The 15,077-nt window shown below is 40.7% G+C and overlaps 1 protein-coding gene across 1 annotated transcript in view; it reads left to right on the top strand.

Moving 5' to 3' along the window:
• THSD7B (thrombospondin type 1 domain containing 7B) overlaps window positions 1–15,077 on the top strand; it is a 316,331-nt gene that overhangs the window by 215,101 nt on the left and 86,153 nt on the right. Inside the window, exons 14-15 of the mRNA XM_032190608.1 lie at window positions 2,449–2,643; window positions 7,211–7,474. Of these exons, the coding sequence (XP_032046499.1) occupies window positions 2,449–2,643; window positions 7,211–7,474 (459 nt within the window). The remainder of the gene's footprint in view (window positions 1–2,448; window positions 2,644–7,210; window positions 7,475–15,077) is intronic.

Below are 15,077 nucleotides of genomic sequence, written 5' to 3'. Positions count from 1 at the left end.
TTTATTATGCAATCGCATATATTGCTATCTGGGCCTGCAGCACAGGGTATTGCTCACTGCTCCCAGGCACAAGCTGTAGCAAGGCTGAGAAGCCCTTGCATACACTTGACCATCCTTCACGTGGACGAGTTTGTGTTGCTGAATCTTTGGTGTCCTTGGTGAAGGTAATGAGGCTACACAGACCTTGGGCATCAGAGTCTATTACTTGTTTAACCTTCCTAGAGAGGGCAATTACCCTGCTTTCCCATACAGAGTGGTGACCCCTTCCTCCTGCGTTCATTACTGAGAAGGGGAATGTCTCCACGTTTCTGACTGCCAGCATGGAGAGATGGCAAGGGTCAAAAGGATTGAAAGTGAGAGGCAAGAATCAGCAATTTAGAGGTGGCTATTAATATGCTGATTTACTGTCACTTGAGTCTAAGGAGACTTTTAACAATTGTTTGCCTTTTGCAAGTTCTTTACAATGCTGATTTTTTCCTTATGTATCTAATTGCATTTTAATAAATTACTTTTATTTCCAGGTGGTTGCCGACTCATCCCTTACTCCCATGCATTACTGTACTTAAAAAAAATAAAATAAATCTTTGTGGATTCATTGCGAACTTGCACTCCACTAAATCCTTAAACTGTAAGAAGGCAACAAGTTTTTTTCCCCTTTTTTCTTCATGCACCCATAGTTACATTAAGTGTTGACAGAAAAAAAAAAAAAAAAAGAAAGTATATTCTGCCTCAAAAATCTGAATTACTTAGGAATCTCCATAAAATAATAACACGGGTTTTTAAAGTTAAATAACAATATCTGGTTTAAATCCTTTCATCTTCTGCAACTTTATGATAAAATGTGAGGACTTGCCTGAAGTCAGAGAATCTAACATGACTAAACTCTTGGGGCCAAATTTAATTCCTAACTCTGTCCCTGGTTTTATTACTTAAGTCAAGTCATGACCTATCTTTGCCTTGGTTAATGACAACGTGGGATATAAATAGCCTATATAATCTTGGGGATTTTCTGAGAATTAATTATTATTAATGAAATGAAAGACTCCATGATGTGCAGACTATTTTTATTTATTATAATTACTTATTATTAATTCACTGAAACTTTAGGAAGTTTTATTGTAGGCTTCCTGTGACTCAGATTTATACATTAATACTTCTGTCCTCTATCATGACTACTCAGTGCCATTACCCACCCTAAAAAATTCATCATTGCAGGCTAGCTCCAAAAAAGGATGGGGGTGTCGAAGGCAAATGGAATTGGCTTAAAATTAAATTTGGGGAAAATCAGTGCATCTCACTCATCGGCTGTGCTCTTGGCAACCCCCATTTGACTCTTGCCTGACACAAAGGCATCTAAGTCCAAATTCATAAGACCTCAGTCCTACCCCAGGCCTGCTCCTGCTCCTTCCTATTGCTGTGGTGCAGTTTTAGAGACCGGGTAAAGTTTTGGACAGGGGACCATCACATTTTAATGTGACAGTGGCAGGCGTGAAGGCACTTCAGTTGGATGGAAGTCAGCAGAGTGACGCTGTCCTCACCTGAGACCCAGAGTAGCTGTTTTTATTTGCTTGTTTGTTTTCATGTTAGCGCATCCATTCAATAGTGCTCTTATAGGAGGCTGTCATGCTCTGTAAAAGCAGGCTGGCAGTAAAATGCAGTGGCTGCATCCCCTTTCTATCATGGGATTACTGAGGAAGAGGAACGCATAGGTCTCCTGCTTGCCAGGCTGCAGGCTGAGCGCTCTTCCCCTTCCTCCTGAACATCTCCATCTATGCAAAAGAGATTCAAAGGCTTAAAGCCAGAGAGAGGGAGGGCCCAAGAGGAAGCACGATGTTTAGGGCACACAGTTTGGAGGGTGCTTACATCTTGCTGCAGGGAACGTTGAGCTTCATAAGCAGCATCTGCTGCTCAGACAGTCATTCCCTTCATCTGAAATACAGAAGAGATAACAGTTTCAGAAAAAGAAGCTTTCTTTTATCTATTTTCCTTTTTTTTTTTTTTTTTTTTTTCTTCTTTCTTTTCACGCTTCAAAACAGTTTCAGTTCTGTGGGCGATGTGTGCATCACAGCTCGGGAGCTCGGGAATCCTGGCCTCGACCAAACATGCTTTATGGCACATAGCTGCAGTATTATATCTCTTCTCCTTTGGTTGTACAATGTATCATTGGTTGAACCGTTGCCCCAGCACTTAAAATGACTGCCTCCTTGAGAATATTGAATTTATATCATCATTTAGATAACAAACCACTCAAATAAGAATGTGTCTTTATGGTTTTGTGAAGCTCTCAGAACATGTTTGAGTGATGCATGAATAATGACCTAAAAATAAATCAGCTTTATACTATTAACCCAGAGGTGTGAATCTCCCATGGAACAGAAGCACGAGCTAAATACAGCGTAAAACAATTCATACAACAATATAAAGATATTCTGTCCCTTTACTCTTCAGCTGTTACGTGCCTGTCAGAGACCAGCGAATCTGCCGATGTCACTGAATGCATGAGGTGGGCAGGACCTATGCCACCTCTGGTGCAGGAGTGTCTCGTTCCCTGCAAGGATGACTGCACATTTACCCCTTGGTCTAAATTTACAGCATGCTCATTTGACTGTGAATCAACCAAAACCAGGAGACGGTCACTCACAGGTATAATCTTTTATAATATTTATCTGGTGATGACGCTCTTGAATGATGTTTCTTGGATGTTGGTGAACTGATGTTGGGGTTTTGGAAAATTCCATCTGGGATAGTGTACATCCCTAATTGATTTTTGGTCTGATACTGGTCATTGCCTGCTTTATGCATGTGCATTTCAGGATGACAATAGTGCAGAAAGTGTCAGTGGTGGAAAGACATTTTTAGACAGAAACCAAACAGTGACAATGCATTATGCAAGTTTACCTGACCTATTAGTCTGGGAAACATGCAGCAAATGTGTGTAGAAGTAGAAAAATAAATGCATTTCTCTGTTTAAGACTGTTGAAATCTGGATAAACTTTAAAGCTGGGAGTTCTGTTCTCAGCAGTATCCAGTAGCTCAACAGTGCAAATTAATACCAAAAATGAAGAAAGAATGGTGCTGTTTAAACTGTTTTGCTTGATCTTTTATGTATGTTCATAAAGCATTCTAGTTCAAATGGTTTAATGAAACGTTCTCCCATACTTGCTGTTGTGGTGGTTTGTAATTATGTTGTTCAAATGCTGACCAAACTGGAAAGCTTTCAAACTGTGTGGAGCAACTTGGTTTATTGGGATTTGTTCATCCGTCCGCACTGTGTGGGGACCCATCCTCCCTTCCACCCCCAAGTTACTTCAAGTCAAAATGAATTACACTGTTTTAGAAGGCTTACAATGAAATTGCTGTTGTTATCCTGAACATCCATGTCTTGTCATACTTTTGTTTTGTGTTTGAGAGCTATAGAGCAGCTGGCTTCAGCGTGCTCCCTTCCTGGAGTTGAGCTCCACTACCAGAGGTGAAACTTCAAAGACTTCTACTGTGGAGCAAAAATCCAACAAAGCCATGAAAATGTGTTCTGCTCTGATAATGTCTGGGAACTAAATGACAGCAAACTATGGCACCTACCACTGTTCCTTTCTTCTAGAATCACTTGTGCCATGATTTTTATTTTGTTATTCAGTTTGTTACTGCTGGAATGTTCCAAGTTTTTAGTAACTGACAATCATAGCATACAGACATAATGACATCAAAATGCCGTTCACGAGTATGGTTTGCTATGGAATACAGATTTCTCTTTTACGTAAAAATCATTATAAAATGCTCTATTGTTTTTGTCAAAGACCTTATTCTAAAATGTTCTCCGTATCAGTGCTCGTACATTTAAAGAAGTAGAAATCCCTATCAGGGGAGATGCTTGATCTAATAGAAATTGTGATACTGTAAGAAATAAGTAAATATTTATTCCAGGTAGTTTTAAATCAGAATTATCATTATGAATTTGTGTACGAGTTGCAAAAGACTATGGTCCTACCTATCTCCTTTCTTGCTCCTTTATACATCAGACATTGATCCATTCGACCAAGTAGACCAAAAATGGTTCTTGCAACCCAGGTTTTGATGGCTTATCTCCTCACCTATACTGCATTTCTCATGATCTGGCTCTCCCACAACACCTTGCTGGGTTCCCTTCTTCCCAATGGGAAGGATTTTTAAGCCTCAGCCCACTCCCTGCAAAAGCATCCTGAAAACAGTGGTGAAATGCAGCAGGTGTCCCAGGGGTGCTGGGCGGCACAAAGCCACAGGGAGCAGCCAGGGAAGGGCCAAATCAGAAATCAGCTCTGGTGTGGCCACAGTTCAGAGAAGTCAGCTAGATCAGTGCTGACCTGTCTTAGAATAAAAGTCATGAAAATTGGTGCTGGCCTTAGTCATACAGCTGGGAGTCTTGGGAAAAATCTCATCCATATAAACTCAGTCCAAATATTTAAGGAAAGTGCTGTTTAGGGAGTTCTTCACAGCTTTTAAACAAGTCCTTTACCCATTTGTATTTCACCTTTTATGTGAGAGCGTGTGAGTTGTATCTCCTTGCTCATCATTGTATACGTCTATGCTCAAATGAATGCTTTGACTTCATTTTAAGGGTTCATTAACAATGTCTTATTGCGGGAATCTGCTAATTGTTTGCTAAGTATTTGCCTGCCTCCCACTCAGTTTTGGATAGTATTATTCATTATACTTTGTAAGTAATCATAGACTCTACATTCAAAATTAGTCATTACTTAAGAAGCAAAAGACTTATTACGAAGCATATCAAAATTCAAAATCATTATAATGAAAATACATTTTTTAAAGCAAGTCTTCAATTAATTGTCAAATATTCAGTGTACCAGTGTACTACAGATATAATGCATTTAATGTAGATAGGTATTTCCTTAATATCATACAGTTTTTATGGATAGTATGTACTACCTATAATATTTAATGTATCTAGAGTTAGTGTTCAGAAGCTCAAAAAAAAAAAAGCCTTTTAATTGAAGGATTTGTGTCCTTGAAAATTTTGGTGATGACACTTGTAATCATCATTTTTAAAGTAGTCTGTGAAGATGAGAAAAATATCAGCATCACTGATTCTAAAACTACTTCTTTGTGGTATGAATGCCACCTTTTACCTTTGATATAGGGCTTTAATAGCAGCTTCCTTAGAGGATTCCTACACAATGGATGGCAGGGCAAGATGGAAAAGATTTTGTGGGAGGGTGAGATTATTAGCATCCTTACCTATATTTGATATGCTTCATATAGTAATGGCAAAACTTAGAAACCATGCAGACGTGATCAAGTCCCAGATTCCTATATTTACTAATACAATGCAAAATATCTGGCTCTACATTTATAAAGATATATATAAAAATATATTTTATATATATATATTTATGTTTGTGGCTTCCATCAGCTCATTGAACACAAAATGCTGGAAACGCCACTAGAAAATTCCCTATTTATTTAAAGCCTTTTAAGACTTGCCTTGAAGTATGTGGAGTTGCACCTCTTTTACCTTACCTGAATTTATACATAAATATTTGTTATGAGTGTTAGGGAGGATAATACAAATAATTTCAAGTTCCCTTATAGTCCTCCGTGTAGCTCACTTTGTAAAAGCCAGCGTGGCGTGTCCCCTGTCTCCCAGGTGCCAGGCTCAGCTGATGAAGACTTTCCTGAGGCTGCAGGCAAGGAGCCAGCCTGGTCCACAGCTGCTCTTGGGGATCCTCTTCCTCCCCCTTGGCTGTAAGGGCACAGGGAGATGGGGCACAGAGCCAGGTACATGGATTCACGTGCCTAAAGGGGGCTGCAACCATGCCCTGCTCTCCTTTAGGGCTTGCTCACCATTGCACTGCCAGCTGAAAAACAGATACTGGCATTATTTGGTTTCTTTGAGTTTATTATCCCTTTGTGCTTGCAAACTGACTTCCCCAGGACTCTCAACGTACGATTTTGAAAGAGCTGGGGCTTGGAGGACAAGAGTAGTAAGGGCCCTTCTGTTTGGAGATGCAAGCAGGTGTTGATAAGGGTAGCTGTGCTCCTGCTGACATGACTGCTGGTGCTGGACCAGCAAGGGGTTTGTTGGGTATACAACTTTGTGTTTCTTTTCACTATTGTACTGGTCTGCAGTACAATAAAAAAGAAAACTTTTTTTTTTTTTTTTTTTTTTTTGAGATCAGAGCTTTAAAAACTTTTTGCAGAAGTATTTTTAGAGTCTCAAAGATCCCCAAAGAGTGTTTGAGGACATGATACAGAGGCAGTTTGTTAGCAAAGATGAGTTCTCCCCGTCTGGGTGGATGCCAAACACAAAGGCATTCCTGAGTTCAGACAACATAAAGATTGCTCCGCTTCACATTGGCTAACCCATGCCAAAAAAAAGCATTGATTTTACCTTTCAGAGGCTATACACAGACCTCTTCCCCCTTGAGCAATTGTAGGGGTTCAGGGAGCATGGATTCTTTCCTTCGCATTATTTCTTCTTGTACTGGGGACCTCTTCTCGTTGTCTAGAAGTCCTCCAGGAACGGGGGCTGCAGAGTGTAGTTGCAAAGAGATGCACTGCAGGTTCATTTAAATGCATCTGCTTCCTGAAGCTACTGAAGGGGAAAGATCTGTAAACAGCCTTCCTTTCAAACCTATTGAAGGAATAAAGCAAAAGAAAAGATTAAACCAAATGTAACCATTGAAATGCTTTCCAGCCCTAATAATTTACTGAGGATTATCTTCTCTGGTTTCTTCAAAGTACGGTTTGTGTGCAGAGTGCATCTTTAACTAATTTGTAAAGTAGCCTCAAAGAAGAAGTTGTGGCTAATGTGGAGTCCTTTGTAAGTTGTCCTGGCAACCATTGATTGCAAGCGAATGGAGACGAAACAATCAATTTATTTTCATCAGATAATTAGAGAAAAGTGATATTATATAAAATTACAAAGTGTTTTCTGGGCAGACCGTTACTCCAGTAAGACTTTGTGTTTTGCTCCTTGCCCTATCCATCACAACAGTATTTCCAAGTTCTCTGGTTGCCCCTGGAGATAAATACGTTGTCCTTGCACTCCAAAGCACTGGCAGCGGCTAATAGATGCTTCGGAAACGTTCCTGGATATTAACATTCAGATTGTCTTGGTTCTAATGTGTTGAATTCCTGCAAGTATAAATAATATGACATGTCGTTATCAAAAGTAGCAGATGTTAAGCTAACGAACAGCTTTCTCTGGTTGGAACAGGGCGAAGCAGAAAGCGAGACAAATGCCAGAATACAGAAGTTTATCCTCAGGTTGAAACAGAGCTGTGCCCCTGTGAGGTGTTTACCTCCCAGCCCCATGGGAATTGGTCAGACTGCATTATTGGAGGAGGAAAATCAGAGCCACAGTCTGGAATGCGATCCCATGGAGACACCAAAGAGTGTGGAGAAGGGATTCGGCTACGTGCTATTGCCTGCTACGATAAGACCGGCAGACTCGTGGACCCATCTCACTGTAGCAGCTCAGGTAAGGAGGTAAAAATAGAACAAAATCGGACAACTTGCGTAAACAGCCCTGATGTTGTGCTCTGTGATCCACTCAATGGTTCATTTTGGAGCCTATCACATGTGCACCTGTTTGCTGGTTGGATTTCACAAGATTGCCATGAGTGCTGGACATAGTTCTAGTATCTTATCGCTCTTAGTACCAATGTCTTCTGCAGTCTGAGGGTCTGATGACATTTCTACAACTGAAATGAAATAGAAGAAGGCTAAAGTTGAGTATGGTGTCATAATACCAGATGGGTTTTATTTGTATTGAAATCCCATAAAAGTATAAACTAGATTAGAGACAGAAGCTATATTTCAATCAGCATGTTGTTTGATGATATATCCTACTTCAGCTTTTACTTGATTTTAGATTTTTATTCCTTTCCTCTAAATTTGGAGTTTCTTAAAGTTGTTTTCAGTGTGAGAATCAGAAATTTTCTATAGACAATCATATTTCATTGCAAAAACTCTGTAAAGTCCCTGCTATGTTGCTCATGCCAAGTACACATGACTTCAGCAGTCAGTGGTCTCATCCTTGCAATTTTGAGACAGTCTTCAGCTCAAAGTGGTACAGAGCATATATTCCAATTTCACTGCTTGCTGGGGCTCTAAGCTATGCTTCTGTCTTAGTAGCGATTTGACTCTACGTGTAATGTAGCAGCCTATATCAAACACATGCTTCAGAACGTTGGCAGAAACAGAGCTGAAGTAGAAACACAGCAAGCAGGAGATGTCATTCCATCAGGATATTTTCTCCCATTCTTCATAATTTGCAGTTCATCATAATCATTACTCTAAATCGATTTACAGGCAAAAGCCATTATCTTAGGAGCAAATTCTGTACCCATGCTGCCCCCAAAACACTGATGCTGTCTGACTTCCAGCCAAAAGCCTAGGACACCACACAATGTAATATAGCGAGTTGGAAGACTTGGTGAGCTATGTAATGGGAGAAGGAGAAATGAAGTCTCAGGAGGAGATTAATAAGTACAATGGGAATCATTGATGTTCCAGAGTATACAGGAGCAGAGAAGCTGCTCTGTGGAGGGTCTTCAGGATGAGGATCAACAGCCCGAGCTGCATGTGGTAAAGGGAAAAAAACAAAAAAAAACAAAAAAACACATCCTAATGAAGTGATTCAGTTCTGGAGTGAATTCCTCTCGCAGCTGTTTATAGCTGTTCCAGCTGGCTGCACGGATTCATAAAGCAGCTTTCTGTGGTTTGTGTTTCAACAACGTGCTGTTATCCCGATTGATTATGCCTTTGTGGCCCATGAAGGAGGAATGCTATACCTTACCCCACAACGTTACCTTTCCTTCTGCAAAAAGGGAGCTGTTGAGTTTTGAAAGGTGGGTTTGCCTGTGCGGTGCCTTGCTCATTTGCAAAGCTCGAGGCTTTTATCACTCCTAAAAAAAGAGGAGCTCGTCTATGCGTGGGGCTTCTCTGAATAACCTTGAAGCCTGCTTCCTGTCAGTGATATTTATGTGGTGTTTTTAGTAGTCGGGCTTCTCTTAGGGAGGTAATAGGGAGTGGTAGCTCAGGGGGATTGGTTTTCTTGTCTTCAGCTTTGTATCAGAGCAGAAATGATTGCAACACAGCCCCAGCACAGGATCCATATCAGAGTGTGGTCAGTACTGTACAGCAGAATCCTCTCGTGTGCCCTTAATGTCTGCTCAGAGTGCTCTTAAGACTCGTAGGTTTGTAACTGGGAGGTAGATGAGGGGTAAGATGTTTCCACCTTCTGGGTACCCTGTAAGAGTTCCTTTAAGGGTGAATTATTTATTTCCAGCCAGACTCCTGTGTAATCATCAGGATGTATAAGCTGCTCTCCCAAACCAGAGGATCTCATTTGATGGAGGCAGTCAGGATGATCTCTCCATACTAAGAAGCAGACCAATGCCACCATGGTCTGGGAAGAAGTCCAGTGAGACTCTGAGCCTTGCAAAGCCTTTGGAACTCCTGGTCAGACCAAAGCAGTGGTGCATCGAAACCCTTCGTGAGTTGAATCCTGTACCTGTGCAGGTGGCTGAGGCTGTAATTCCTCCTCATTGTCACCCAGTGCTGGACAGCTTCTGTTCCCTGCAAAGTGAATGGGGAAGCACTGCATCCCTCTCCAGAGCACATGGATATTTCTGTGACTGGGCAAAGAGTGCTCCAAAGTGGGCAGAAAGCTCCCTCAGCTCCATTTCCATCACTTGGGACCTGCCTTCCAAGCAGAGCCGTCAAGTGAAGATAAGGCCAATATTTATGGTCTCAAGAGCTGGGAGCTTTCAAAATGCACTTCTGAACACATTATTGAATTAGTGATAGCAACAAATCATTATCCAATTAATAATTAGCAGAATGTTATTCAACCATAATAGAGAAAAGCAAATTACAGAAGCATGCAGAATTGCTAAGCCCTGAGAAATTATTCATGACAGGTTTTTCTGAGTAGCCTAGTTTGTCTTGTTCACAATTAGTATCAGCTGACCTTCTGACATTTTCTAGGTGACTACATTTATATCTAATTAAGTCATGGCCTTATTTTCTGAGTGCTATGATATCTAGGCATTGTTCTTGCTTTATGAGTTTTGGGGGTAAGCATGCTCCTCTTCTCTCAGGTCTTCTGACTTCTCTCTGTTTCCTTACCTTGTCCTTTTGCCAGCACAATGTGTTTCCTTTCTCTCCTTTGAATAAAAGTGAGAATTTGTAAGACTTAGTTCTTGCTGGGTTCTTTTGAAGAATTTTTATGAAATGTAGAAAGACACATGTAGGGTTACAAACTTTGTCTTGGAAGCAGATTTAAATTTGTCCCAGACTTGATAATACAATGAGTACAAAGTGTAGGACAATAAAAGTGGCCAGTCTTTAGCTTTTCTAGACAGCAAACCTTGGGCTTTTTTCATCTTCAGCAATGATTTTCACTTTCCCTGAATGAAACCTGGCCGTTAAACTTGCCACTTCAGGAGGACTTAATTCACCTGTATCAAAGTGGATGTATCAGTTATCATGTGGGAATACAATGAGTTTGAGTCTAATGTAGAGATTGATCACTGTGTAGGGAGGTTCACAGTCCGAGGCCCTGAATTCACAGTGAGTTTGGGGGGAAATTCTGCATTTGCAACATGGGGGGAAAACACCAAACATACCCCCCCCCCCCATCCCAACAGCAATCACTGCAATTAAATATTGGGTTAGCTCTTGATCATTGGGTACAACTAATTTAAGAAATATAAACCCCAGACTTTTCTGAAACTTACTGCCTTCTGCACCAAACTCTTTGATGTCCAGAAAACAACACACCATAGCTTTTTAAATTTATTTTTTCACATGACTGGCTTTTTTGATGGTGTACCACTTTACTTTAGTGGTGTCATTGTTTTCCTTGATGGCCCACTCAGTAAGCTCAAGAAATAACTTGCAGTTTCTAAATTGGGCTAATTCATTTCTCCTGGAGTTGGTTTGCTTTCCTTTTCCTTCCTTTAATCTGGAAATGCAATTAGGAAATTACAGATAGAGATAACTATCTCCAACTATATTACAAAAATATAATTGATAATTTGCCTCAATTAGTCTTCCCATCAGAAGACTGGATTATCTTGCTTTCGGCTTACTGCTGGTCCAGAGGGTCGCTGTTTGCTGGTTGGCATTTGGAGCATCCTCTTTGGATGTGAAATTGTCCTGTTAATTGCAGCTCGTCTGCGTCTTTCAATCTGTCATCTGAATTCCTTATACTATTTTTGCATTTCCTCCTCCTTTGTTTTGGATTATTTCATGTGGCTCCTTTGCCTCTCTCTCTCTTTTTTTTTTTTTTTTATTTTTTGTGCTGTGCCAATTTTTTTTTTTTTTTTTAATCTTAGAGGAACATAGGGTGTCTCATCTGTTCCAAATCAAAGGCTGGAGATCTCTGTGCTGTTGCACAGAGGTTTAGCTTTTGATCTGATGGGGAATTTATGGAAAGCTGGAATTTATGAAGTGTGCTTATACTATTCAAATTCTGCTTTGCTCACAACAACAGGAGCCTGGAAGAAAGACGCAACAGACAAATAGATCCTGGCTTTAAATCACGGAGCAGTTGGCTTCAACCTACAGTCACCTTAAAAAGCTTTAATTATCTCTAAGTTTTTGAAGGGCATGGCAGGGATGCTAATATACCTCGTTATTCTCAGTAGTAGAATGTCTTCTTACATGGTTTAGTTGCATCCAGACAAATCAAAGGGGGTTGTGGTTGCTGAATGGGTTCCTGGGCATTTCTGGTGATGCAGAGGTGTCACTCAGAGCCTTCCCAACAGGTCAGTTCCTGCTGCTACCAGGAATGCTGCTGTCAAGGTCAGTCTTTGAGAATGTCACTTCTACTCCCGTGAGGACCTGGAGTGGGTGGGAGTAGCAAACATTTGCACTGGGAGGAGCTAAAAGCTTTGATAATGTGAAAGCTCAGAGTTGCTTCTGCTGGAGGAACGTTCCCTGCTCCGAGGCACAGCAGGACAGCATTCGTTAGCAGTGACAGCGCTGCTTCTGTCTTGGCCAGCCGTGTCCCTGGTGCTGAGAGGTTCAGGACAGTATGCAAAGGTCATAGAGCAGGCATTTCAACTCCTGCTGCTGAAAACCAGGTAGTGTCAAGACTCGTGAAGTCTGGTTTTCTGAAAGATCAGCCCACAGCAGTGCTGTATTTCTGCTCATGGCATTCCTCCAGGGCTTGCACTCCCTCACTTGGAAATCCTGGCCACCAGCTTGATGGACATGGCATGACCTACCGGTGAGCAAATACAAGGACCCACTGCCTGACCCTCAGGCTTTTATCTTTTTGCTTATCTGAAAGCAGCCTTACCTTCAATTCTGAAGCAGTAATTCCACATTTAGCAAAATTACTTTGTTTCCAGCTGAAAGACACAGGATGCTGAAAGCATCTGAGTTAAAAGAGGATGAGTTATTTTAGGAGAAAATAAGACACTTTCAGTAGCTTTTAATCGCTGGTCCTCAATAATCTTTCTGCACAATGATATTTGTGTATCTCAAAAAAAAACACTGACCAGAGCTTAATAGATTAAAGAAATGTGACCCAAGTCTATCCTGGGCTGATAGCACACTTATCTTTTCTACAAGGTAACAATTATGGGAAAATTAAGTTGGAAAAGCTATGTAGAATAAATGCCTATTTATTTTTGCAAGTGTATCTGTTTTGACATTTGCTGTAGTATAAATTTATTCCTATGTAGTCGGTTTTATTTTGAAGAATGAAAATGTTGCAGAAGTCCCCAATTTGGTTTTGAAGTTCTTCAGAAATAGAAGGTTTTCCGGACAGACATTTCATCTGTTTTTGAAAATAAACATTTAATTTCATTGTTAACCTAAACAAAATTGTATATTGAAGTTTCATTTTTTTTTAACCACAAACCATTAATTCCAGATTTGAACCAGCTTTAGATTTAAGTGACTTCTGTGCTGCCATAGACAACATCCAACAGACATCCACACATTTTGCCTCTTTTCTGGCAACCTCAGTCTTGACCGCCTCACTTCTTTTACAAGGAAAGTTGGCAATCCTGCCTAGGCTGTCCTCTTCCAGCTCTGCACCTTAAACTTGACAGCCCTGGGATGCCTCCTCTTAAACGTATGGCACTATCAGTTGATGGTAAGATGTAAGCTCAGTGTTCAGACTATGCTGCACCACCTCTGTTTGGCATTTCAGCCAAATGAAATACTGTCCTGCTCTTCTTTCTTTCGGTCGTTTCTCCTGTGCCTCCCTGTGGCCTTTTTATTATAAAGAAATGACTGTATTACTTACCAGGACAAAGCCTTTCAAAGACTGCTCGAGGAAGAAGTTTCAGGTAAAAATTCACCTTGTTTTCTGTCCATCACATCTCCTGGCATGGGAATTAAGGCTGGGTTTGGATCACAGGTGTCTGAATGGCCTTGCCAGCTGCAGACAGGGCTGTCCTACCATGCCTTTAGTACTTTAGTAGTCCCCACTTCAGAACTCCTTAAAGCTGTTGTCACCTTTGAGTGTGTTTTTTTTTTTTTTTTTTTTTTTTTGGCTATCTCAGAGCTAAATAGCTTCTAAATTTAGCCCTGAAATCCCATCTGGGTTCTCCTCTGGACCTTTCTCCGACATTCCTACACATTTCCGGGGGTGCGAAGTGACAATCTTAATTACAGCTGTGGCTGCCGATGGAGCTGTAGGCGTAAAGCTGAGCTGTAAAGGACCTGCCCTCTATTTCTTGTCTGTATACAAGACTTTTACTTATTGCTCTTATAGCAGTGCTCACAGAACAGTGCTTTTCCCCTATATCTTCCTTTCCTTTTCTATGCACATCTACTCAGAAGAAAACTTGGCCACAGCTCTTACTTTCTGGATGTTAAAGAACTATCAAAAGAAATTGGATCAGAAAACAACTGTTTAGACATTGCTGTTCTTTATGGTTTTTGTTTTTGGCAACAGAATCAAAGGTAAAAAGCCATCAAAAAAACATTATTTCTGAATGGGGCAAGCTGTCTATCAAAGAAGTTTATTTAAAGCAAGACTTCCCCCGAGGCACTAATACATAGCAATGCACATTATTCCAGATCTGTATCTTCTTATAGAAAGCGAGCATGTGTCTTATGAGAAAATATTTAGAGGACTAGGTATTTGAGCACCATCCTCTGTAGGTGCTGCATTTACTCATAGCGATATGCTATTCTTTTTTCCCCATCTTTCTTTTATGCTTTTTGCTGCATTCCATAAAATGACCCTTTTGAAGAGGTGGCACTACCAGCCCATGAGAAGAAATGATTTTTTACGAACCTCAGAACTGGCTTTCTGCCTTGGAATATTACTTTTTTTCTTTTTTTTTTTTCTTTTTCTTTTTTTTTTTTTTTTTTTCAGAAGCCATTCCAATAGCTGCCATCTGGGATAGTAGCGTTCCCTGTAAGGTGAATCAGGCTGCAGGCTTTCAGAGGATGAGCTGCCCATGTGCTGGGGCTTCCTACCTGATAGGTTCAGATGCAAACCCCCCGGGGGTACAGGCATGCACACGAGCACTTACTGCAGAGCAGCTGATGCACTGCGAGCCTTTGCTTGCTGAACCACCTTTGCCCACCCTTGCTCATGGCCGTGCCTTTTGTTTCTATTATTAGGTTCAGTCAGTTTTTCTGTTGTTGACAGGTTGATTAAAACTATTCCATGGGAGTTGAGAACGTTTTTGGTGTAGAAATAGTAACTCAGTGTGGAAGTAGTCTATCAGAGGCTCGGGACAGTTTTGATAGCAAGGTAATGCACTGGGCAATCTACTGCTGACTTGTGTAGTAGGCTACAGTAAAGGTATCTTTTTGAAATGTGGCCGGTCTCTTCATCCTTAACAATGCATTTACGAATGCTGTTATGAAACAAGGCTCTAACAAAATGTTATCATACAAAGATAGGCTCAGAATTAACATTTTTCTCCCCCTATGTATCGTTCCATTTAGTACGTTATTCTGGAAGTATGAAGAAATACTATTTTCACCGAAGGCGTTTCATGAATGGAGTACTCTAATGTGAAAACCTCTACTTTTCCTGCTCATGGAGAGCTTCATGATCCCTTTGAGAGATGTGTAACTGAACTGAGAAGTGACATATA

The sequence above is a fragment of the Aythya fuligula genome, chromosome 6 (genome assembly GCF_009819795.1).
Source record: "Aythya fuligula isolate bAytFul2 chromosome 6, bAytFul2.pri, whole genome shotgun sequence".
NCBI lineage: Eukaryota > Metazoa > Chordata > Aves > Anseriformes > Anatidae > Aythya > Aythya fuligula.
This window is presented reverse-complemented; position numbering and strand designations above follow the sequence as displayed.